Source organism: Brienomyrus brachyistius, chromosome 22, assembly GCF_023856365.1.
Source record: "Brienomyrus brachyistius isolate T26 chromosome 22, BBRACH_0.4, whole genome shotgun sequence".
In the NCBI taxonomy this organism is placed as follows: Eukaryota; Metazoa; Chordata; class Actinopteri; order Osteoglossiformes; family Mormyridae; genus Brienomyrus; species Brienomyrus brachyistius.
The window spans coordinates 2,686,731-2,712,586 of record NC_064554.1 but is presented as its reverse complement, the minus strand read 5'-3'; the positions used below and the strand labels follow the sequence as shown (position 1 = coordinate 2,712,586).

Here is a 25,856-nt window from a genome sequence, read left to right as displayed (position 1 = left end):
AAAAAAACGAAATGGTAGTAAGAATATGGTCTTTAATCGTGAAACTAGGTGTTAGTTCTTAGGAAACAATGGTGTGGTAGCATCATAATACAGTGTGTTATGCCAAAAGTGTCAATCTCTGACTCCTTGGGGGGGGGGGGTGTAATTACTGTATTTTTGGCAAGCTCAGCTCCCTCTAGCTCACTCCTACATAAACATATATATAAATAAAATGTACTGAAAATTTCAATGAAAATCACCTACAATGTTTGTGACACGTAATGACAAAAATGGCTATAAGGAAAATAGATTTAAAAAAAAAAGGTGTTACGTAACGTTTAAAGAGACGTTAGATGTGAATGAGAAAACAGACGACTGGAGAGGAAACGAGAAAGGAGTGAGAGGTTAATAGGCTGTAATATGCGCTTAATAGGATTTATCACGGTTAAGGAGTTAATAGGGTAAAGACCAGCATGGAAACGAAAAAGCCTTAAGGTGAAGGAGAGAAGGTCAAAAAGAGAAGAGGTAGAGAGAAAGGAAGAGGAGGAGAATGATACAGTTACCATGGCAACCGGGCCTAGTTCTTTTAAAAATATAATTATGGTTGTGAAGGGTACAGGAAAAGTGTTAAAATTTGTAAGTAACATATTTGTTTTGGGATGATATATGTTGCTCACGAAAAAAAAAACCCTCAATGGAAATCAATTCATATTGACATAACTGAACAACTGATTCAGACAAGCAGCAAACCATGTTTGCCTTCTCACCAATTTATGAAAATAATCTTATTTTCTAGCTTTCTAGAATTTTCTAGATTCATTCACACTGTTACGGACAGAGTACCCAGAAACCCTGGCGTTTCTGTGCCCTGTGATGGTGAGAATGCAGGTTTTACAGTGACTTTCTCTCTGTCTCTTCATCACTCCGCCCCTCACAGAGGGTGTCGCCCACAAAGGGGCTTGCTGATCAATACCTGCTCCCTCAAGGTCTACATATCTGAGAGTGGAAAGAGAAAATCTATGGAACCGGTTTCCACTCAGAATGTTTGCTCTATGAACATTTGTTTCCTGTGCTGTGGGAATTTTTTTTCGAACGCTACACTGTCTGTTCAAAGTGGCACATGTTTCCAGTGTTACTGCAGTGGACACCCTCTTGGGAGCGATACGCTGATCTGCAAGTACCGCAACTGGATCTACTGACACCTGGTGGTCAATATGAAATATTACAACCATAATCTTTTTGACTGAATGTTACAATTACAAAACATACATTTACCATCCTGCCCTTGGCATAGATCTTCTTAAAAATAGCTTTCATAATTAATTTATAATCACTATAAATTTCAGAATCCTTCCATAATCCATTCTTTCTCTTTTTCAGTAGACCACTCAATTCTATGTCTCTGTCATACATATTTTTACCCCTCGTAAGATCGTAGTGCACTCACTGGATCTATCAATTCTGTTCTGCACTAAATCGAGAGGTACTTATCTAGACCAGTGATCTTAATGGCATCCCTTCCTCCGTTCTCTCTATTTTGCTACAACCCTGTTTCCAAAAAAGTTGGGATGACGTGTAAAATGTAAATAAAAACAGACTGCAATGATTTGCAAATCAAACAAACCCATGTTTATTTGAAAAGAGAACTAAGAAAACATATCAAATGATGAAACTGGGAATTGTTATTGTTTTATGATAAATATATGTTCAATTTGAATTTGATGCCAGCAACATGTTTCAAAAAAGTCACTACGGGGCAACAAAAGACCGGAGAACTTGTGCAATGCTAATTAGGTTATTTGGCAACAGGTCAGTGAGAAGATTGGGTATAAAAAGAGTCTCCTAGAGAGGCGGAGTCTCTGCGCAGTGAAGATGAGGAAAGGTTCATCACTCAGTGAAAGATTGCATGGGCAAATTTAAGAACAATGTTCCTCAACATAATTTTGCAAAAAAAAAAAATGGGAATTTCATCGTCTGTGGTGCATAACATCATGAAAAGATTCAGAGAATCCAGAGAACTCTCTCTAGGCAAATGACAAGACCGAAAACCAATACTGGATAGCCGTGATCTTCGGGTTGTCAGATGGCACTGCATTAAAAACAGACACGATTCTACAGTATAGTGATTAGTGGAAATCACTGAATGGGCTCAGGAACACTTCAGAAAACCACTGTCTGTAAACACAGTTCGTCGCTGCATCCACAAATGCAGGATGAAACTCTACCCTGCAGAGAAGAAACCATATCCAAACATGATCAAGAAACACCGCTGACATCTCCTGGCCCAAGGTCATCTAAGATGGACTGAGGCAAAATGGGAAACTGTCCTGTGGTCCGATGAATCAAAATTTCAAATTCTTTTTAGAAATAATTGAGATTGCATCCTGCTGGCTAAAGAGCAGAGGGACCATCCAGCTTGTTATCAGTGGACGGTTCAAAAGCCAGCATCCGTGACCCTATGGGGGTGCATTATTGCCCATGGCTTGGGTAGCTTGCACATGTAAGAAGGCCCTATTAATGCTGAAGGACATATGCAGGTTTTGGAGCAACACATGCTGTCATCCAGACAACGTCTTTGTCAGAGAAGGCCTTGTATGTTTCAGTAAGACAATGGCAAACCGCATTTTGTGCGTGTTACAACAGCATGGCGCTGTAGTAGAAGAGTCTGGGTGCTAGACTGGCCTGCCTGCAGTCCAGACCTGTCACCCACTGAAAACATTAGGTGCATCATGAAAAAATACGACAAAGGAGACCCAAAACTGCTGTGCAATTGAAATCCTATATCGGGCATGAATGAGACAACATCTCACTTTCAAAACTCCTGCAACTGATCTCCTCCATTCCCAAAAGTGTTGTTAAGAGAAAAGGTGATGCAACACTGGTCAACATGCTCCTGTCCCAACTTTTTTGAAACATGTTGCTGCTGTGAAATTCAAATTGAGCTTATATTTGCCATAACACAATAAAATTTCTGTTTTCTACATTTGATATTTTGTATTGGTTCTTTTTTCAATTAAATATGGGTTTATACGGTTTGTAAATCATTCCATTCTTTTTTATTTACATTTTACACAGGGTCCCAACTTTTTGGAAATGGGGTTGTACTTTCTCTCTGTTGGTGGGGAAGTAAGATTCTGAGGTTGCTAGGAGATAGGTGTGTTCCATGGTACACTCTTCTCATAGGGGGTGCAGAGAAAATTTCTGTAGAAATGTTCCTGACAGGAGCCAGGCTGCAGCAATTCTGTGCACATAATACATTTCACTGTCCTTTTACTGTATATATGTGGTGGACTTCATTGTATTGTTTAGACTGAGGTGGAACTGATATTTGTTTACTGTTTTTCAATTGCCACACTTTGGTGGAGGTCATCTTCTCGCTGAAGGTTGGTTTTAGGATCACCACATCCCAAGTGAACAAACAGTATGGCACCAAACCAAGCCCAATAATGTCTTTGCAGCCCTAGGGTCAATGGTGAGGGATAAAAATGGTTTCACTTGCATTTTGTGTGATCACAGTCTGGTAGCATAACTGCCCTTGAATTGACCTCTAAACCTCTAGAAGGGCAACAATAGCAGACTGGAAAATATTTTTGATAAATGCACATGTGTGTGCCCAATAATTTGTGATTGGTAGAAAGCACTGGAATATCTCTGGGAAAAAAACAGGGTGAAGACCATACATAAACCAGCATCCAGTTCCAAAATTGCTCATCCACTAATGGTTGCAGTGATACTGATCCTATCTCAACAATAAAAGAGCATATGCTGGTGTGCACTGTACACTGAAGACAGAAGATTATCACACACCAAAGGTAGGACTGGATAACTTTAGACTGTAGGGAAAGCACTCCAAACCCTAGAGAAGAGGCACAAAATCATGAAATTACCATTTAATCTGCATATACACCAGAAATCAGGACCAGTTTCATACTCACCACAATAGTAATGGGCAACGTGCGCCAAAATGGATGAAACATAAACAAAATAGCTAATTCAGTAAATGATTGGAATGTGTTCCAATGGATAATCATTAATGTATTGCATGATACATCGTGTATTGTCAATGTATTGATAATCATTAATGTATTACATACATTGAAACATTGTGAAATTAACCATTAAGCGATTCCCCAGCTATCCACTCCTAGATTTTTTATTTAAGCAGCAGGACACCTTTTGCTTGTCCAGTGTCAATCTGACCTCTCGTGTTCATATTTGGAATTACATGCTCTGGAAATATTATACGCAGTACTGTAAAATACCTCTGAAATTGAACTGATTTTTTATTTTTTTTTGCAGGGCTATTTAAAAAAAAAACTATTAAATAAAATGTCAAAGATGTTATGGAGTAATCGCATTCATCAACCTTTAATCATGAAAAGGCGGCAGAAAGCTTGTCAAGATGACAGCGATATAAACTTTTGTACGAAAGTTTAGAGTTTTTACGGTAAACATAGGTATATATCCCTGAGATAGATGGCTGGTTCCTGAAGACAGACGAGATTTAGACCATTCCTAGGCAACCAGACATGAAAAAGACTGTAATGAACAAAAAACAAGTTACGGTAAATGTCACACACATGATGGAATCCCAACATTTTTACATATTAAAACACTGTCTTGTTCTAATTTTATATATACGCTTTTACTAATAGAAACTCAAAAGTATCACACCATGAATGTATAAATATATGTGCAGTTAAGTTATCTACTGGGGCTTTTGTGTGGTCGCCATGGCAACAGTGATGAAAATAGACGTGAATCTGTATAGAAATGACTGAACAGTTTAAGAGACAGAAAGGATTCGAGCACTGACAGGCCAACTAAGCACAGGAATGAAGAAATTTATCAAGGGCACTGATAGACAATATATCGACAAGGTTAAGCAGTACAAGTTCATAATTACGGACAATGCGAGACACTGCATCCGCGGCCTTAGTGTAAGTCTGCTAGTACTGTGCAAATGCTAACTAGATTCAGAATGAAAACCCAAGGATGACCGTTATTGGTAAGGTACACTCAAAGGGTGGAATAAGCATGGGTGACTAATTTTTATTGCGGTATTTATTTGTAAAGCAGACTCGCTGCAGTTGCAATCCAGTCAGACTCTCAGAATCAACAGCACGACAATTGTGCATGCTAGCGTTCAAGGCTTCGTCAATAAAGTGCAATTGTTGACTATTACTGATACATAATCATGCATAAGAAAATATCTTTTATTTCAATATTGTTCTGATTAAGAACCCTATTCCCCTATTAAAAAATATATATTAATAACTGTGCTCTCTGGAAAAGACCCAGATTTGGAAAACACCAAGTCATTGTTATTGAAGCTCTTACAGCACAAGTTAAGATCAAAAGTTGTTTACAGCTATTCTGGAAGAGATTTCCATCGCCAGATTTTGTTTTGTCAGTTAAATCTATAAGATAAAATTTTATTTGAATATGTTGAATGTGCCTGTTTTGAATGATCGAGTTGCACCCTGAGTACATGTTGGGTTCAGATGTTGCCTTCTTAAGGGAAAGGGGACTTCATGCCAGACCAATTTGCAATAAGTTTATATACTGTCCTCTCTATATATACACGATGACTCTGCTTCTCCGTTACTAAACGTATATACAAGAACAATATGCTTTTATCTTTGAAGGATTGTTGAAAGTAATACAGTAAAGAGATGAAACATGGTCTGAATTAAAATAAGGCTAAAATAGGCGAAGGGTGCTGAATATTCATTATAAAAGATTGCCTATATTTTTATGGTTTTAGCAGTTCGCAACGGTTTTTTTTTTGAAAAAGCAGAAAAGCAGTGATGGGGAAGGGGATTTGATGGAGAGAGATGTAGGAGGTAGGAAGGGAGGGGGTGTGTGCAATTCAAAGGCGGTCTTTCAGTTAAAATCTCAGAACGAATGTAGATAGCTATGTTAACTAATGTGTTCTGGGGTGTAGCTGTGTAAATAACACACGACTGTAATAGGTGTTTGTCGACATTTTTATCGAGAGGTTAGCTGCTGCAATAGCGAAACGCTTAGTTTTAGCTTAGGTGGCTTTACCTAAGAGACGGTGTGTGAGGGAAAGAACAAGAGGGAGAAGCAGGGGAGGGGACGGAGGGTATACAGGCTGCTTACGGGACGCACAGGCACTCCGATTGTGCTGCCATAATTTAAGTGGCGGGGACCAAAAAATATTTTGGATTTAAAAAGGCCCAGGAATTGTGTATATGTGACGCCCCCCAACTCCACCGCGGCTGGCCGGGGTTGTCAAGACGAGAGAGGGAGAAGGGAAAGCGGCGGAGCGGTCTACCCAAGCCCGGGGTTTCGTCCTTTTGCAGAGGAATTCCAAAAAGACAAATTACTCTCTCCACTGGGCCCTCTGCGTTACCAGGTAGGCAATGAAATGAAGCATTGGGCGTATGTTATTATTCTAGCTTTGAAATAATCCATAATGCTGGCACATTAGGTAAGGGTGATTATGCCATAGCTTGTTCTCAAGTTAGCTCGTTTGGTTTTATATATACATAAATCATAGCGTATAAATAAAAAACGAATATGTGAATAGCTTTTTTGTTATAATGAGGCATGCAGTTGGCAAGAATAGATGGAAAGATATGTAATCGGTAATGCACTGCTGGCCGCGGTAACGTGGAGCGCGGTGTACCGTAGCTAGCTAGCGCAATTAGCGGCTAAATCTCAGCACTGGCGGCGCGAGAGTCCAGCTAAATACGCCAGAGAACGTGCCGACACTCAGCGCCCGGGAAAAGCGCACGGGCGCCGCGCGCGAGCGTGGAGTTCCGCAAAACTGTCGCCTTTCCTAACGCCGTCTGCCCACCAACATATTTTTTTCCAGAACAGTCGTGCATAACCGTCGTGTTTATCGCACATAATTTCCCGCATCGGTAAGCGAGAGCTGTCATTTCTGTGCAGTTTACTTGGTTTGTGATTGGTCAGACTGTAAACGAAGGCTACACAGCTGACTGCAACCTCTGCCTACAAAATAACGTTTCCAGGGACCAACACCGCCCAACTCGGACCTGTACTGGCGTGACCCTGTCCTGTAACTGACAGTCCTCTATTGATACCTATTGTGCTGAGCCTTACAAGATTCAATACGGTCTCTGCTGTTATACATTAGCCTCGGCTTATAATGCCGCTGTCCGGTATGCGGAGCCGTCAGACATGGTGAAATGTGGTGCACGTACCATAAAACACAGATGCTACAATATTGTTATATGTTTTGGTCAGTTATTGTACAGATCTTCAGAGAACCCTGCCCTCACCTAGTGCGCAACTAACCCTTTCATTGTTGTATAGGACATTTAAGAGTCTTAGTCCTGTAATGTTTTGCACGATTAGTTACAGTTGTGTTTACATCAAGTAGCATTATACACTGCAGAGTAATGCAGACCTTTTGGATTTATATGTAATACATTCATTAATTTAGGTTATATTTATATAATTTCAATGGTCTGAGTTACAAGTAGCCTGTACACTATGGTAAATTATTTCTAAATCTATCTAGATTATACTGAATAATCTGTGTTGATTTTAAAATGTTAATTTTTGTTTGTTGAACAGAAGCAGTTCTATTACCCCCAATAATTTAAGGCCAATGAAATATCTGCTCTCTATATCACACTGCAAGTTCAGGCTGAATTTGTTGTATTACCTTATAATAAGAACCAGTATGATCCAAAGGACATTCACTAAATTGAACGCATTACGTTGATGGAGGCTTTTTAGTTATATTTGTGAAGTCACAGGCTTCATGTCAATAAATCATCTGCACAATTAAAGGATTGTAATTGTAAGAATTTAAACCATTGTGTCAGAATGTATTTCCCCCTTTTTATCATTTGGGGATGTAATAATTAGGCAATTTATGTGACTGTTATACTGTAATGTATTTTGTTTTATTCCACCTATTCATCTAAACCAAAATGAAATGCAAGATCAAATGGACTTTGATGAAATTTACTGCCTTTGGACACTAACAGGAAACAAACAAGTAATGGTGTGTTAGTATAAGAGAGTGAATTTAATTTATTTTAAACCCAAAAGTGTTATTGGAGCAATTCATTTTAAATACCTTATTTGAAGCTGCTGTAGGTCCTCTCCCAGTGGCTGAGCAGTCGGCTTTCATGTTGCAATACTGCATCCTTAACCACTGTTCTATATGTCATTTAATTTTGATAATTTATATATATATATATATATATAAGTCACATATAGAACAGTGGTTAAGTGTGTGTGTGTGTATATATATATATATATATATATATATATATATATATATACATATATATATATGGATATAATATATATATAATTCTATGGTTTTGTTTTTTTAGGGTAGAACAAATAAAACCTACATGAACATGGAGTTCTTCAGAGAATTTAATGGTGAACTAGAATATGCTGAATATTTACGAAGACATCTATTTGTTTCTCTGACTGTTATAATTCTCATCATATGAAATATTATATTGTAGGGAGGTTAAACATTCTCATTAATGATGGAGAGCAAAGACTGTTTTTTTCTGTACCTTGACTGAGAAATTTTGTTAATTATAAACTTCTGATTATAAATAAGATTGTCCTCAATATCACTCATCCACAAAGCTGTTTTCAATGACTGCTTGTATAGCCAAGATTGCGTTGATCCAGAACAGATAAGCACAGGGTAGAGTATCCCCTGGATGGGATGCTAATCCACTGCAGAACACTTCACCCATTAAGGGCAATGAGTAATTTACTGCACGTCTTTAGACTATGGGAGAAAACCCATGAGGGCTGAATTAAAATTTGAACCAGAAACCATTTTTACCCTCCTATCCATTGTGGCACTCACCCTCACTTTTGGATTCTGTGGATGCTGCTTCCTCCAAAACATACTCTTAACTGGTTACTGGAACCAGTCAGTAAAAAGTGAACAGATGTTAATTTATGTTTTATCTTTAAACAAATATGGAACACCGCTAGGGAAATTTAGTTTTTTCCCCCGACAATAACGTGAATTTTACTGCTGATATTACTATAAAAATTGTGAGGTTCACTCCTATGAATTGAATAACTTAACTGCATGGACATTTTTTATGAGGGTTGTGGTTCACAAAGTTTTTTATTTGTTCTGTTTTTGTAGCAGCTTGCCAGAAACTGTGAAAGGCAGGTGTTTCTTAACAGCTCTCCCTCTCTTTCTTACTTCCTGGTTTTCCAGTGGAAGAGGTGGAGGCAAAGGGAAGTTTTACGTACCCATGTCCCTTGAACTTGAGAGTTCGTGAAGAATGCCTAACGAACATGCTGAGGTCCAACAGCAAACACCACGGAACACTCAAAACCAGCACCCTCACCACCAGATGTCCCTTCACTCCAGCCATGCTTCCCTCATGCAGGGTTATGGGGCTAGAATCAGAGGCGGTGGAGGTGGGAAAGGGTTGCAAGGTAGTCACTTGAGTGAAAATTCTTACCAAAAAGAAGCCATTGATTATTATATGTCAGTGAGTGGAAAAGAAAGGTCAAGGAGAGGGAGCCAAGGACTGGAATATGGGGTCAGTTTTGGATATTCGGATGTAGGTGGACAAGTGCCTCACCAATATCGACATGCTGGAAATGGTCCAGGGTCTTCTGTGATGTCTCACTATCAGCTGGACTACACTGCTTCAGCTGCCTCTGGTGGAAATAGCAGTAGCAGCAGTAGTAAAAGTGGTACTGGAGCATTTTCTCCTACACCCCAGTATTGCTTAAGTCAAAATCCCTCAGTCCAATCAACTCCTGGACACCAGATACATCCACGTCAACAGGGTCAAGATTACTCTTCCCATCAACCCTTTCCACAAAGGCAGCAGCACAGAGGTTATCCACTTTCTGGACATAGACCACTTCCCCAATTCTCCCGGTTCCCTTTGTCTAATGCATCTACAGAGTCAGCTAGGGCATATAATTTTCCTCCACAAAGGTATCTTAGTGGGGTTGCTTCTAGCAATTTTGAGTGTGAAATTAGTAATTCAGGTAGTGGCAACTCCAAAACTGGCTCAAATCATGGTTCAGTTAAGCCAAGTAATATGGCACAGTTTGACAGCGGTCGGCTAAGCTATACCTCTTCAAATTACCCACCATATGATTTCCATACTTCTCAGTCACATCATAAACAATCTGTTTACCCACACCGTTACTCGCAGAATAATTTAAAACCAGACTATGATTCATCGAATAAAATTATTTCCTCCAGTTTAACTTCCTGCTCACCTTACCCTAAATATCCTCAGACTTCCACTGCATCCTCAAACTCCCACAATTCTTCAATGCCTCAGTTTGTCTCACAAGAAATACCCAAATCTGTAACTCAGAATCAGCAGCCACAGGTTCATCCAAACTTCAGCCCAATTTCTAATCCATCTCCAGCTGCCTCAGGAATACAGTCACCCAATTGTAGCTCATCACCCTCTCCCCTGTTGGGTGCTTCTGAAGGTCCAGGAAACTCTACTGTTAACCCCAGTGAATTGCCATCAACTACTTCTATTCCAAATCGTCGAAACAGCCACAATCAGATATTGCGAGCAGCACCTCAGTTGAGTCCCACACCCAGCTCCAACAGCAGTGTTAGTAGTTTTGGGAGCAGCAGTGGTAATGTAAACACGATTGGCATAAATGCAAGTCCAAGTGGGAGTCATTCAGTATTGACTCAAAGCCAGTTGGGAAGAGGAAAGATATGTGATGAGAATTATTCTTCTCTGTACCCATCTTCTGTTGACAAGCTGACTCGGGATCCAGGGATCAACAGTCTAAATGCATTAACATCACAAGTGGCTAATATACCTAATACTGTCCAACATATGTTGCTTTCAGACTCTCTGATTTCAAAAAACAGAGGAAAAGATGAGCCTGCATATGAAACTGTTGAACATTATGAAATGCTTCAGAATTCACATGGCTTGGCTGCCAATCAGGAAGAAAGTAAGACTATAAGTAACAGTTGTAGTGATAGTGCAACAGGGACTGTACGAATAGATTTAGGGGGTGCTCAACCTGACAGTGGAATGAATGAGAGTACCGAAGAGGTGAAGCGGGAAGGAGAAGAAAACTCTTCAGGAGGAGGAGACAGTATGGCTAGGCAAACTAGCGGAACTAGTACTAAGTCTGGTTACAACCATTCATCCCAAAATCTGGCAAAACAGGGTTTACCATTAGAATTAGTTGTTGGAGCATCCAAAATTAAGAGACAGGCTTCGGTTTTTCCAAGAGGAAATGAGCATAGTATTCATAGTACATCTCCTTCTTCTTCCCCATCTTCTCTACCTTCTTCAGTAGAACCCAGTCCAAATATACCTCCTCCCTGTACCCTTTCTTCTTTTACTTCTACTTCTGTCAGTCCATCTCTGACACTGAAGTCCCCTAAGGAGCCTACTGTAAGAAGTATTGATCGAAGAAATTGTAACAAACTCCAGGAAAATTATGATGCTAATGGCAGAAAAAAGAAAAATCAAGCAGACCGGGACATCACAGTGACACTGGAAGGATCGAGAAGTGACTTGCCGAGAATTGGGAATGACAAATTAGAGAGCCATGACAAGCGAAAAAGTGATGAAGCACAGAAGGGCCTAAGCGGAAAAGTGGAAGATTGTGAAAAAATTCTAAAAACACAAAACTTGGACAATCCTCATAAAATTTTGAAAACTGGAGAAACTCAAAATACAGGAGGAGTAGGAGTGATTGTCTCTACTCGTTCTGAAATGACTGAACATAATATTTTATTGGAATCTTCTCAAGATGCTCCCTCTGCACCACAACATTTACACAATGAATTGCAAAATTCACAAAATAGTACAGACAAGACTCATTCTTCCAATGTTTTCAAAGACGCCAGATGTGTCAATGGGCAAGGTGGGAGTAGTATTTGTACCCTCCCCTCAATGAATGGAACCAACATTCCCCCTGAACCCAGTTATGAGCAGTCACCATCATGTCACCATTCTGGAAATCAGAGGTCACCATATGGATACTCTGAACCTGTTGGCAGTATGATGAATCTAAAGAAGGCAGTCAGTATAGAAACAAGTACAGGGAAGGACGCAAATTTAAGGTATGAAAATCAGCATCAGCCACCACTCGTTTATATCCCAGGACAAAAAAAGGGAATGGGGGCAACAAGCATAATGAAACTGGGAAGAAGAGGAACAATAAGAGATCAAGATATTAATCTTCCAATGCAGCAGTCATCTGCCAGTATTTTACAAGAAGTACTTCAAGGCTACCACACAGAAAAAACCTATGACCATACTAAAAACTCGGTCAATGTGCCTGACCCACATCCCCAGTCTCAAAATATGGCTCATAATCTTTCAAGACATTCCTATGGTGTGAGTAAAAGCATGATGCCACGCAGTCTAGTCCCACAAACAGGGCTCAGTCAGGATCATCAAGCTTCACTTCCAGCAGCAGTTCCTGTGAAGGACTACCCTCTAAACCTTAAGCAGCACAGTACAACTGGTATTGGACAGGATCCTCCTTTGAAGTCTTGGGCTCCTGTTGGAGTGGGAAGACCACACGGTGAGTCTTCAGGGAAATCCAAAATGGCAACATCTCCAAATCACCCAGCATCTATTTTACCAGAAACCACTGAATCTTCTCAACAACCCCCTCTAAAAAACATTAATTTAGCAGACTACCCGCTACCGCATCGAATACCCTTCACAAACCCACAAACTTCATCATCTGCCGTGCAGCAATTGTTGTTGCAGGATACTGAGCCATTAGCGGGCAGTGACCTACCTGTAAAAAAGCCTCCAATGACTTCATCCTCATCATCTTCAGAACGTTGTTCAGTAATCTGCGATGTATCTTTCCAGAGCACTCTTGAAAAGGAAAAGGATAGACACGAAGACGAAGTAAAAGAGACATGTAAGAAAACTAGTTACACTGGTGCTTCTGTAATTCAACAGTCACATTCTACTACTTTAGAAAGTCTGCAAGACAACATTAAAGAGAACAAAAATGAGGTGAAGATGGAAACTGAATGCAGTGCTTCTAAGGAGGTCTTTAATCAGAATGATAATCCTACCCTTTATTGTGGACAGTTACCAGAGAAGAAAAGTATATTCCGACAGCAAAGCAGATCTCCATACACATCTGTGAACACAAGCACAGCCAATCATAGTTTGTCCTCTGGAGAGAATAGACATATAAATGTATCAAATGTCAACTCCTCTCATTTTCATCAAGCCCCCCATACTCTTTCCTCTAACCTTAATCTTCAGGCATCACCTTCAACAAGATGTCAGTCAAACTATCCAGGGATAGATGGATGCGGTAGTCATTCAGGATATGGGTTTGAAAACTTCAGAGAGAGAAGCCATTTTCAGTCTCAGATCACTTCTCAGCACAATATACCTTCCAAATTTCAGTTTGGAAACTCTCAAACAAACAAAAAACTGCAAATGTATTCTCATTCTCACCCTCATCAGTACTCCCAGGATACAGACGACAAACGTGAATGGGAAGCCTTACACAAGAACAGGATATCAAAGGATATGATGATGTCTAGCAGTACAGGATCAGGTAGCCAGCAGTATCACAGCCAACCAGGGATGAGCTCCCAGACCTCTCATAGTGACCCAGCAGGTCAGCCGAAATTACTCCACCAGCAATTCTCTCGACAGGGTAGTTACTATGATATGAAAATGTGGAACCTCTCACAATCTGGAAGAGAGGGTGGAGGGACCCTTGAATGCAACCAACCAATCTTTCAAACAAATCAGACTGGTGTAGTTACTCCTGGGTCTGATACCTCAAGAGGAGTTACAGAAAAGGTCAAATCATTTCCATCGGTGCCAAGTTCTCATAAACCATCTGCTCATGGTAGTTTTGCTGGTAGTACAGTTAACTTAGGGAATCAACAAGGTCGTAGTCCAGTGAAAACAGAGCGTACTGGAGAAACTAATCCATTAATGATGAGAAGGAGGGTTCGTTCTTTCATATCCCCAATTCCAGCAAAGAGGCAGCATCAAGATTTACCACAGCAACAAAGGAGTACTCAGACCGTGTATCCTTCTCCTTTGAGTAACACTGCATCCAGACATCATGATACTGGTCCATCAAGTCCTGATGTACCCCATTCCGGAATGGCCATTCCAGATGCTAATTGTAATAAGCTAGCTCAGAATATGATGCTAACATCTCCATCTTCTCAGGGTAAAACCAACATTTTACCACCTAGGAAAGGTCGTGGCTTGAAACTGGAAGCGATAGTGCAGAAAATAACACCCAATGTTAAAAATAATAGGAGTCTCACTGATTTTGCTTGTACTCCACTAACTGGATCTTCTCATACAGATCTAGTACATTACCACTCTGACAACCAAGAACAAGAGTCTTGCATTGGGGACAGTTTATCTGAATCTGTAACTGGACATGGAAGTTCTCATTCTTATCTGGATGAAGGTCTCTCCTTGGATGAAATTATGTCCTACAAGGGTGTTGAGGAGATTGGCCCCTTGGCTCCCACTGCCTACCCTTGTGACCTCCAACAGAATCCCCCTATTGTAAAATTTGGGACCTCAGGGAATATTAACCGGAGTGTGGTTGAGGATTTGAAGCAAGAATCCCATTTTAGGATAGAAAGTCATGGTCCTCAATTCACAGAAAGAGACAATTCAGGAGAAGGCAAAGAAGAATTAAGGTTGCCCACTGATTTCACTCTTTTGGGACCTTTACCACCTGCACCACCATTACCTTGTCCAGTACAAGCTTCTCCACCTCCATCATCTTCTGTTTTGTCTGATATTCAACAATTCACTAATACATACCAGCAACTGGAGACACGGAGAGGAGAGGACTCTGCAGAAAGCTTTTTGAGAAAAAAGTTAACAGATTCTGGGATGGGATTAGGTTTAGATGATTATTCAAGCAGAGACTTTTATGGACCCAGCTCATTTCACCATAACCAGCATCAAAGACAGTGCCTGTTACCCAGACACCCAAATAGTCATCAGATGCACCAGCAAAATCCTTTTGGTCAAACCTTATCTTCAATGTCAAATTCATCACAATTAAATGAACTGAAACCCCTTGAGAATCTTGTTCCTAAGGGTTATTTTCCATCTGGCAAGAAAAAGGGACGGCCTGTTGGTAGCGTGAATAAACAGAAGCGTGCACAAGTTCAATCCCAGAATGCGTCCATTAATGCTTCTCCTGTTTTATCTACACCTATACAAATACCTGACCCTACTGCTACTGCTGACAGTATTCCAAGTACCATGACCACAACGCAAATTTCTGAAACTACTTCTGTAACAGACACTAAAGAATCATCTGAAGTGCCCTCTAATACTTCTCAGATGTTGAATATGGATATAGAGAACAAGGAAGTTCACCCCAAGGTTGAATTTGAACAAACTGGCGAAGGACTATGCAAGGAAGATGACAGTCAAAGAGCAAAGCTAGAGGAAAAGCAACAAAAGAGGAGAAGAAGAGTAGGTGGACTGGTGGGAAAAGAGATCCTCCAAACCAGTGCAGTAACTGAAGAAAAATGTGCAACTGGAATTCTTCAAGATCACAGGAAATCTGTATTTTCACCTTATATTCACGTCGAGAGAAAAGAGGAAATTGGTGCTGTGTGTACTATAGTGAATGAAGAACAAGAAAAGTCAAAAGGAGAAAAGAAAGAAGGTGTAAAGGCTGACAATCTCTTGAACTTACTTTCTTCTGAGATAAAAATGGATATAGATATTGAGGTAGTGAAGGAGAAAACAAAGATAGAACAAGTTGATTCTAGTCTTCTTCAGTTGTGCACAGCAGGAAAGACGATTCCATTGTCTGGGTATGTGCTTTCAGGGCCTGTAAGTTCTGAGACAGGTAATTCTGGTCAACTGCTGTGTTGTTTATGCAAGAAGTGGGCCAACTACAAGAATCTAGGGGATCTTTATGGACCCTATTACCCTCCTGAATATGTGGCAAGCCTTCCTAAGAACCACCCTCAGATTCGAAATAGTCTAGGGACTGCCAAGCTTGGTAATAAAGGAGCAGATTTAGGAGCATGTACAACGGAATCAACAAAACAGGATACACAACAAATAGAACCACAAATGTTAAAGCCTACATTAGATACGGTTTATACAGGAATTGAAGCAGAAAAACAGGCTACTGTTACTATGACAAATGCAACCTCTGCAGTGGATGGGGGAAGAGTTTTGGAAAACATTGATAATGTGTACAACAATATGGACATGACCCAAACAAGTGGTCCGTTTCCAGAGTTGATAGATGTTGTGAATGCAGTGATGAAACAAGAACAACTGGAACAACCACAAGAACATCAAAATCAGGACCAGTTGACAGAAGACATCCAGCCAAGACCACAACACAGAAAGCTTACCTCCCACCCACGTTTTAAAAGGCGACACAGACCCGGTGATGACTTGCCCAAGACTACCCAGAGTAATTTTAAAACCTCACTGCCATTCCAGCCGCCTCCTCAGCTACTTAACCAAGACCCCTCTGAGCCCTTGGCTCATCTGGCTCAGCTTCCTGAAGTCCCACTGGACCCTAATGAATTGTGGGTACATGAGGGATGCATAGCCTGGGCCAGTGGAGTGTTTCTGGTTAATGGACGTCTGTATGGCCTACAGGAGGCACTAGATGGCGCCATGGACACAGTGAGTTTTTCTTTTTCTTTTTTTTATCAAATTCCATTATAGTTTTAGTTCAGCTGTTACTGCTGGTAGAATATTAATGCATCATATAAAATGGCATTTTTAAAGTGATGTCATATTCCTTTGCTTATATATTTTCTGTTCATATGCCGTGTTAATTTTTAGTTTGTAATTTTAATGCAAGATTTTGTTTTGAGATCTGTCTGTTTTCGCTCCTCCAGTCTCTGTGTAGATGCTTTTTAACTGCCTTTGTCTTCAACAGAGCTGCTCTTACTGTGAGCAAGTGGGTGCAGCACTTGGTTGCTATAGTAAGGGCTGCTCTCTAAGATACCACTATGTGTGCGCAATGGAAGCAGGTAAGAATCAGAAATGTAACAGAAATTTGTCTCAGCTGTGAAATCAATCTTGTATTTTGATCCAGAAAAAGGCTTTACTAAGTACATTGTAATAATAGTAATGATTATATGTGTTGTACTAAATATTCGCTCTCGTTCTAGACTGCTCCCTGAATGAAGAGAACTTTTCACTGCGATGTCCAAAGCACAAGGTAATTTGACACTTCACAAATTGGGCAAGCTAGGGGAAAAAACTGCATTCTAAATGGAAATACTGGAGAATTTTGAAGAATGTATTCCTATCACAATCGTAAGACACACAAGAAAAATGCTGCATTGTTGAATAAGCATGTGTATGTACACATATGTGGTAAATTCAAAGAGTGGATGTCTGCTTCTTTGGTACATTCCCTGAAGCTTATTATAAAGCTGTATACCTGGAAGGTCCATGTGTGTAATTTGCCTGTCTCAGCATATTATGGGACTGTATTGTGTCTGTTTTCCCTGGTTTCTCATTTGTCATTCCTGTCCAAATTATTGTCTGAAAACCTCTCATGTTCTCTGGATGCTGTCGTCTTATTTTTTAGTTTTCCCAAAAAAATGCAGTAGAGAAGGGTGTCCTTTCAGAGCAGTCGGAAATGGGCTGAGCCAGAGGCTGTGGGAGAGAGGCGCCCCAGCAATTGAGATCGGTGAGCGAAGACAGACTGTGGGTGGGGCCTCGAATTGTCAGATTTAAATGACATCATTTCAACTGTGTCCAGTGATGTCACTTTCTCTGGGGCACTGAGCCACTGTTGGTCATTTGTTTTTCCACTAATATTGTTTGGTAGTGTTAAGCGCCGAAGTCCGATTTTCCCTGAATAATTTTATAATCATACAAGTAATATGTGTCAATTAACAAATTATGCTTTTTTGAAAGGTCCAAGAAAGAATCTTGTAACTGGTTGCTGGTTATGCCTCGACTGGATATTTGGATTTGAGTAAATTTGTCATTTGGGTTTCTCTTTATAGGCTGGCCGGACTTGAGAAAAAAGGCACAAACCTTTAATGACACCGAAAAGACCGTGGTTAAACAATCAAAAAGAACTAACCAATCAAGAAAAGAGACCACAGAGGACAGCAATGCCTGTTTGCTAAAAACCGAAGTGAAAAAAAATGAAAGCTCAGTGGATTAATGTTCAGACCTTCTCGGAGAATGAACTGACTGCAACATTACATTTAAGAAAGGATGAAAAAAAGGGAAGACTTTGTTCCTCTCTATTTGAATGTGAAATATTTTGGAAATGAATCACTTTCCTTATTGTCCTTTTAATGTTATTTGTTATTTTTCAAAGTCCAAACTGTATTATTAGATAGAGTTAAGTGCAAGTGGACCATTCAAAATGAACTGCTTCACATAAAGGACTGAGGTTAACGCTTGGATTTTTTACGTTACATGTGTTGCATCTATTATTCATATTAGTATTATTATTCCTATATACAGCATTATTATGATGCATATATTCATTTTTATGTTATCATCAGTATTTTGTAGTTGAATATAAATGAAAGCATTTAATTTTTATTGTTGTTTTTATCACATAAAAATGCCTTTTAAATAGAAATGACATTTCAGTATTGCCATGCCGCCTCTTTTCTGAAGAGGACACAAGCTTGGAGTTTCCACAGAGACATCAATGCCTTTGCTTTGGCATCACTCACAACCTTCACGCGTGTGCGTGTGCGTGCTTGCGTGTGCACATCTGTCTGTCTACCTTTTCCATCATTGGTAGTAGATTATTGCTTCTCATCTTTGGGATTTCACAGTGCAAAATGGTGTACCTATGAATACAATGAAAATTGTGTTATTTTTCAAGCAAGGCAGGACTAAGGAAGTCTTGTTCTCAGAAATAAGCCAGCGACAGTATTGATACCATCTTTGGCTTTAGTGAACGAGATATGATTTTGTGAAACGGTAAACAGCAGATGGATGTTCTAGAACAAGGTCTTTATTTTTCTGCTCTGAATGTATTTAATATCCAAAAATACAGGGAGATGCTAAGAGACCGAGTGTGAAAGGATCCATATAAAATTGTTAAAAAGTAAATGGTATTATATTTAATACTATTTTTTCTACTCTGATTGAAAAAAGGGAAAATATTGACGTATTACATTACAAACCTGTCAATATTACTGATAAATACATAAGATGAAAACAATGTTCTTTTTTTCTTTAAACGTTTCTTTGTGTCCCGTTGTCTTTATTAAAAGATCATGTAGGTACTCGTGCTGCTACTGAAGTCCTGGCTATCTAACTTGTATCTGTAAGTTTTACATGCTAAAATACATGTTGATGACCTTCAAATGTGGTGCAGAAGAGAAAAGGTTTTGGTGGAGGCTGGGCCTGCTACTTACAGGTCATAGCAGACAGGCACTCCGGTTCTTTGTAGTGCAGACCTGTACGGTATTTTTATGCAGCGAAAAAAGACATTTCAACCAGCTTTTCAGCCAGTGCCAATGTCACAAGAAAATCGCTGAAATATTTACTCTGCTGTGTTCTGCAAATTGGACACTGATTTAACTTATTTGTTTACTTTGTCAAATTGGCTGCTGTTACTGCTGATGTTCTACATTAGTAGTTCTGTTGGTACCCTTTTGTCTCATTCTGTTGACCGTATTCTGTTCAAAATGGTGAGTCGTGGCTGTTTTCCTTTCTGACATCGCTGCTTTATAAATGGCGATGCTTTGAGAACAGTACTGTTTTACATGTGTGTGGTGCTCTGCATTCTCAGTGGCCGTGAGGTAAGGCTTCGTGTGTTTCAGCGGTTCTCCCTTGGACCATACCACTGTGATGGATAGTGGGGGGGGATCTTGCAACTTATATCTGATGGGAGCAGGATATGAACAGTCCATGAAGGCATTTTAGTATGTTTCATTACATATTACTGTAAGATGCATTACCACTGTGCTTCTAACCTTAATCTTATCTTTGCAGTCTTATCTTTGAAATAACAAGGTTTGGAATTTCTGGTTGAGATTTTCGCAGATTTCTCTCTGTTTTTTTGAATTGCTGTCTGCCTTTCGACTTCCAGTTTTCTAATTACAGCTTTTTAATGTTATTTTTGTCTCCCTCTCGTGGTGTTTAGATGTCAGCAAAAAATGCCTCTGTGTTACTTTTTATCACCCTAGCTCTTCTTTGACTTATATAAAATATAATTGCTGTGTGTGTGTGTTTGTGTGTGTGTGGGTGTGTGTGTGGGTGGGTGGGTGTGTGTATGTGTATGTGTGTGTGTGGGTGGGTGTGTGTGTGTGTGTGTGTGTGTGTGTGTGTGTGCCCTGCGATGGACCTTGTGCCCTGTGCTGCTTGGGATGGGCTTCAGGCCCCAACCAGGATAAACAGTTGGTTGGAGCGATTTCTTTAAAAAAATGTGGCCTTCTCTACATTCCTCTGTATGTATGTCTTTTTTTGCTGGAACATTTTAAGAAATTGGAATAGGTAACACTTTACTTGTGGGGGCACAAGTAAATTAGTAACTGAGTTACTACTCAAGTACAAATCATGAACAAATATAGTAGCTCCATGAAATACATGAACTGATTAATGACTGATTAATGATGAATAAACATGGGATCAGTACATAACTAACACTTAGTTTTTGATTTATTGATACATTAAGTATGAGTGTGCTACTGCATTAAGTATGAGTGTGCTACTGCATTAAGTATGAGTGTACTACTGCATTATTTGTGCCCCCTCAAGGTGTGTTACCGTGAAATATGTTTAAATGTAATGAAAATGACCAAGTCATGTTTTTATTGATGATGAATTTGAAAGGAATAATTGAGCAAAATAACCATAAAACCTACGATCACGTAATGACAATTAAATTAGCCTGGACAGAAGGGAGGCTGGAGGATTAAAACGGAGCCAACGGATTGAATGGAGTCGCTCAACGTGGATTAAATATCGAAGGATTAATGAGGATTTTAAAGAGGAGGGTTAATATATAGTCTACAAAATAGAGTCCCCTCAAAGTACCACCCAGACTGAGTGCATCTTAGATGTGATTGCTGCAGGACGCGGGTGTCGTTTTTCTTAACAGAGAAGCACTTCGTCTACTGTATCGAGTTCCTGAGCGGTCTGGTACCTCTGGCCAAGACAGCGATCTATTGGATGTCACAGCACTGCAACACCAAGAAGAAGTGGAAGGAGACAATTTATTTGGTAAAGATGTTTCAGAATTTGTTCTGTGAAGGATGATAAAGGTTTTGATGAGATTTGTTAACCACCAGATGCTTATAGTTGAATAATAACTATTGGTCAACACATGATGAGATGTTGCTGGTTGCAGTCATTGCTGTTAATGCCGCAGCTCAGCCGTCCATTAAGGCCGTACGTGATGCCTGCCGTCTTATCATGTGTGCACTCTGAGGCTGAGGATCAGACACGACTAAATGGGAAAGACCCCCAACCCTCTGTTAACTATTCTGCATTTCTTTCTGTGCATGGTGACATTCACTGGCATAATCAGAATTATAGACACGGTACGTATAAGAAAGTAAATCCTACGATCCAGTAATTTGCACTGATGGTGAATTTATTTGCTCTCCCGCCGCTCCCTCAGTCCCTGACACTTCTACTCACTCTTCCTCAATCCCAGTGACCCCCGCCCCCCCACCGATCCAGCTATGACCCATCTCACTGCAGTGCGCTCCCCCGTCATCACGTTTTGCCAGACGGGCGTGTCCCTGCTGCTGTCCGCTGTGGCCCTGCTCTCCTCCTACTGGTGCGTGGGCAAGCAGAAGATGCCCAAGCCACTGTGCTCACTGCTCAAGACCAGAGACTGCATCCCCGTGCCGGGCATGTCGTCAAACTCAAGCTCCGCCCAGTTCTCTTGGGAAACAGGCGACGACCGCTTTGTGTTTCCCTCCTTCCATTCCGGCCTGTGGACCAGCTGCCAGGAGAACATCTACCTGGATCAACGGGGTGAGCGGTGGGGCGGGGCATTTGGAGGTGCCGTCATGACAATAACCCACAGGGTAGATGAGGGGACAAATAAGAAAAGAGGAGGTGTGAGGACAGCTGTCCCTATGGAGGCCATGTGCTTGGTGCGCACAAGGTACAGTCTCAGGAACGGTTGCTCCTTCAGGAGCAGACCTGGGCGGAAAAAGAACAGAGTGTCCCTTCTGTTCAACGAGGCAAAGCCAAGCCAGAACCTAAATGCTTGACGTGGTGAATGAATGCTGGGATTCAGGAATGAGAAATTCCCAAGGATCCAGGATGCATCTTTCAGCCTATTTTAAACATGCCAGATAAGGGTGCTCGTCACGCACCGTAATGGCATGTGTGCATAACAAGTCAAGATAAGGCAAGGAGATGACTGACAGGGATAGATTAGATTACGATAGATGAGGCAAGTTACGAGATAAGACCGTCTTAAAAGATCAGAACTTAAAGGCTGAGGGTGTGTTTGCCTGGCGGGGAAAATTTTTCGCTCTTCTAAAATTTGGAGGCGAGATCATTTTAATTTGATTGTGGCCACAAAAGAACTCTGTGCCATACAGGTAGGAAGAGCTTCTCCTGTTAGGTGGTGCTACAATAAATAATAATTGATACTTTATTGATCCCTGTGGGGAAATTCTCTTTAAACCTTCCTCAACTTGTTCTTTGTAGAGTAAGCTGTCCATGAAGGGCAGCCACCTGTTGGGGCGCCCGGGGAGCTGGGGGTTAAGGACTTTGTTTAAGGGCCCGCAGATGTGCTGAGGCTGGGGTTTGAACCAGCAACCTTGTGATCACAGGCACACAGGCTTAAACCACTGAGCCACATGCTCTTCTTTTTTTTTTTTTTTTCTTTTTTTTTTTTAATAATTTTTTATTTTTATTTTTATTTTTTATTATATTTTAAATAATTTTGAAAACCAGCAATAATTGTGCCTCGGTTAAACCTCAGGCTACGATCTTGCCACTGCGCAAAGATACAATAGTTTTGGGAAACCAGTTCTTCAGTCATTTGTCACAAAACTGTCAGAAGAGAGACCCAACACAACGCTCATAGGAGTTCTACTTACACAAAAATGATCTGAGGGCAGAATGAAAAATATTTGGTTCAGAGAGGATCCAAGCAACTAAAAGAGGTGGGACCAACCAATCAGATGCTAGTTGAGATCCTAGTTGCTTGGACCCATTTCCTTTACCTCTCTGAACCAATCATTTTTCGTTCTGCCCTCAGAACAGTTTTGTGTAAGTAAAACTCCCAAGACCCAACAAGACTGTGGAGAATATTATTTTGGACAGCAGTGGTCAGCAAAAGGACAGGATAACGAGGATTAGTTGGTGAGGTGGCAGTGTCGCTCCCTAAGGAAAGCCAGAGAAGTCTACAATGATTTTTGTTGAGCCTAACCCGGTTCTAAAGAGGATTATAATGGTTTGACCCAGTGGGATTTATGACCCAACAGCAGGACTGAATTGGAGACAGTAATTGAAAAAGGAGAAGGATTGACGTTAAGCAAAGAATGCAGCTAACCGGACATATTTCCATTGTTCTGGGAGCTTTTGAGAAAGGGGCATTGTTAGGTGGTGGGAGGTTCACTGGCTTTCATAGAAATCCATCTTTTGCCAGAAAGTTATTAAGCAACTCCGACCTCAGGGCAGATTTTCGCTAGAAAGCACTGTGTGTTTTTTCGACAAATGAGCTTTCCTGGAAAGAACCTTCCTCTATTTCCTGTCTTATACCCTCGGAGCCCACACCGGGACGTCCCAAATGCATCGGCTGTCATTTGCCCACCATTGTGTCGCGCCGAAGTACAGTGGTGTGCAGGAAATAACACGTTGTTCTGCAAATAATTTTCCCGATTTAATTTTAGAAGCAGGGGTTGTTACCTGGGTGACGGAAATGCCTGGTGACGTCAGGCTCACCTCCACTGCCTGTGTGTTTTCTTCTCCAGAGGAAAAGTGCCGAAGCTTTATGGAGATCATGCCTCAGTCTGAGAAAGGTAGGCTGTTGGGGCCCAATCCTGCCTGACACCTCGCACTGGGCCGGAAAACATCATCTCCACCTCCTCTTCCTTATACTCTTTCTTCTCCTCTTTGTGTCTTCCTCCTCTCTTATTTTTCCTTTTTTCATCCTGCCTGTTATCTTTCTGTTTTCTCCTTTCCTCATTTGTGTCTCACCCTCCACCCCCTCTCTTTGTCCATATCTCTTTCCTTCCTCCATTTTCTGAATCTCCCCACCTCATCCCATCTTCCGCTTCCTCTCACTGCCTGTCACCCCCAACCCACCCCCCCACCCCCCCGGCATTCCCTGACAGCAGTCATGCTCTGGCTGTCCGTGACCATGGAGCTGATGTACATGGGGCTGTTGACCACCAGCTCTTTGCTGCTCTGCCTGCAGCTCTGTATCCGTGCCTGGCTGCCCTCGGCCGCCTGCTGGGGCCTGCTTCTCAATGCCTTCTCTGCCATCTTCACCGTGCTGGCAGGTAGGGGGGGCTCCTGTCATGCCTGACTGTGTGGGTGGATGTCCCACACTATAGTGCTAATGAGAGATCCAGAGATGGGTAGGTCATGTCCAGAAAGTAAAAATCCAGAACAAGATTTTGTTCCAACCAACCAATTGAGCGCACTGTGACTGTGAGTCTTTATACTCAACTGGCTGGTTGGAACAAAATCTTGGTCTGGATTTTTACTTTCTGGACATGAACGTCCCACCTATGATGAGATCCTCATGGATTTCCTAATGATACGTAAGTATGAAGATGCCTCCCAACCATATAAGTGTGTGTCATACATTTATTAATTATATTTATCTGTAGCACCAGAGGGGACAAAGGGAAACAGTATTTGAGAGTCTGTCATGCTCTGTTATTTGATCACGCACAGTCATTTGTCCATGTTACAATCCTTCCCGCTTTCTCACAGGACTGCTGGGTATGGTGGGTCACATGATGTTCATGCAGGTCTTCCAGGTCGCAGCTTCCATGGGGCCAGAGGATTTCAAGCCCCACAGTTACGGATACTCCTGGGCTTTCTAGTGAGTCTCTGCACCACACGTCTCACCGGGGCCGAGTTTGTTCTTTTTGGGGCCACTCCCCTTGTAGTGACTGTTTGTGGCCAACAGAGGGCGCTACACCAATGCATTATTCGCTAAGTGGTAAACACCGCAGCTGCAACCCACTACACATGACTCCCCGTAGGTGCATGCCATGTCCCAGCTGCTGCAGTTGTTCTTTTGCGACTATAAGACACCGGAAGATGGAGTCATTTTCCCTCCTTGCTTAGCTTCTCCCTCCCTTCTCCTTCCCTCCCGCTCCGATCTGTCCCACTCTGTCCACAGCGTGGCCTGGGTCGCCTTCTCTCTATGCATGTCGTCAGGCGTCTGCACACTCAACAGCTACACCGAGAGCGTGCTGATGCACAGGCACGCATGCGCACTTCAACAGCCTGCCAAGCAGCCCATGGCCCCTTTCTTCTACCCGCCTCCCCCCCTGCCCGTCCCACCTCTCTCACCCTTATCCCCATACTACAGTACCCCAGCTAAGTCACCTCCCCCACCCCCCCCCACTAGCTGTCCCCCCTCCTCCCTGCTACCCTCCATCTGCACCATATCTGTCTCTCTCCCAGTCCCGCTCCAATCTCGTCTACATTCCACAGTGTCCAGATGACAGTGACTCACTCTGAGGATGCCCAGTCGGTAACCATGGAGACACCCTGAACTGCATCCTGTTTCCGAGCTCATCAAATTAATAACATAAAACCTGTACACTGTAGCTCGCAATTTTCATCAGTGTTAATGCTATTTTTATGGCTTGTACTCTCCTTCTACCACAACTTCCCAACTATTTGTGTGGCGTCATTCTCAACCTGTGGCTAAAATAGTAATGCAAGGCACCCTCATTAAATAAATAATAATAATTTTTAAAAAAACTC

General features: G+C 41.4%; 2 protein-coding genes and 1 pseudogene across 2 annotated transcripts; 2 read left to right on the top strand and 1 right to left on the bottom strand.

Moving 5' to 3' along the window:
* The first annotated feature begins 5,855 nt into the window (after positions 1-5,855).
* On the top strand, positions 5,856-18,099 carry tcf20 (transcription factor 20). Its single transcript, XM_048991986.1, has 6 exons — positions 5,856-6,361; positions 9,191-16,622; positions 16,882-16,975; positions 17,117-17,166; positions 17,542-17,643; positions 17,966-18,099. The coding sequence occupies exons 2-5, from the start codon at positions 9,258-9,260 to the stop codon at positions 17,599-17,601; spliced, it is 7,569 nt and encodes a 2,522-aa protein (XP_048847943.1). The 5' UTR covers positions 5,856-6,361; positions 9,191-9,257; the 3' UTR covers positions 17,602-17,643; positions 17,966-18,099.
* Positions 18,100-19,311: 1,212 nt separating this feature from the next.
* LOC125718416 (germ cell-specific gene 1-like protein) lies at positions 19,312-25,641 on the top strand. Its single transcript, XM_048992270.1, has 7 exons — positions 19,312-21,920; positions 23,879-23,926; positions 24,242-24,429; positions 24,649-24,673; positions 24,810-24,960; positions 25,264-25,467; positions 25,581-25,641. The coding sequence occupies exons 1-7, from the start codon at positions 21,623-21,625 to the stop codon at positions 25,639-25,641; spliced, it is 975 nt and encodes a 324-aa protein (XP_048848227.1). The 5' UTR covers positions 19,312-21,622.
* LOC125718550 (U4 spliceosomal RNA) lies at positions 22,829-22,911 on the bottom strand (annotated as a pseudogene).
* Positions 25,642-25,856: the final 215 nt, after the last annotated feature.

Excerpts from the sequence above, each read along its gene's own strand:
- tcf20 (XM_048991986.1), top strand. The coding sequence starts at position 9,258 with ATGCCTAACGAACATGCTGAGGTCCAACAGCAAACACCACGGAACACT. Across the intron at positions 16,623-16,881 it reads TAGATGGCGCCATGGACACA|AGCTGCTCTTACTGTGAGCA; the intron begins GTGAGTTTTTCT and ends TGTCTTCAACAG. Across the intron at positions 16,976-17,116 it reads TGTGTGCGCAATGGAAGCAG|ACTGCTCCCTGAATGAAGAG; the intron begins GTAAGAATCAGA and ends CTCTCGTTCTAG.
- LOC125718416 (XM_048992270.1), top strand. The coding sequence starts at position 21,623 with ATGACCCATCTCACTGCAGTGCGCTCCCCCGTCATCACGTTTTGCCAG. Across the intron at positions 23,927-24,241 it reads CATGCCTCAGTCTGAGAAAG|CAGTCATGCTCTGGCTGTCC; the intron begins GTAGGCTGTTGG and ends ATTCCCTGACAG. Across the intron at positions 24,674-24,809 it reads CATGGATTTCCTAATGATAC|TCATTTGTCCATGTTACAAT; the intron begins GTAAGTATGAAG and ends GATCACGCACAG.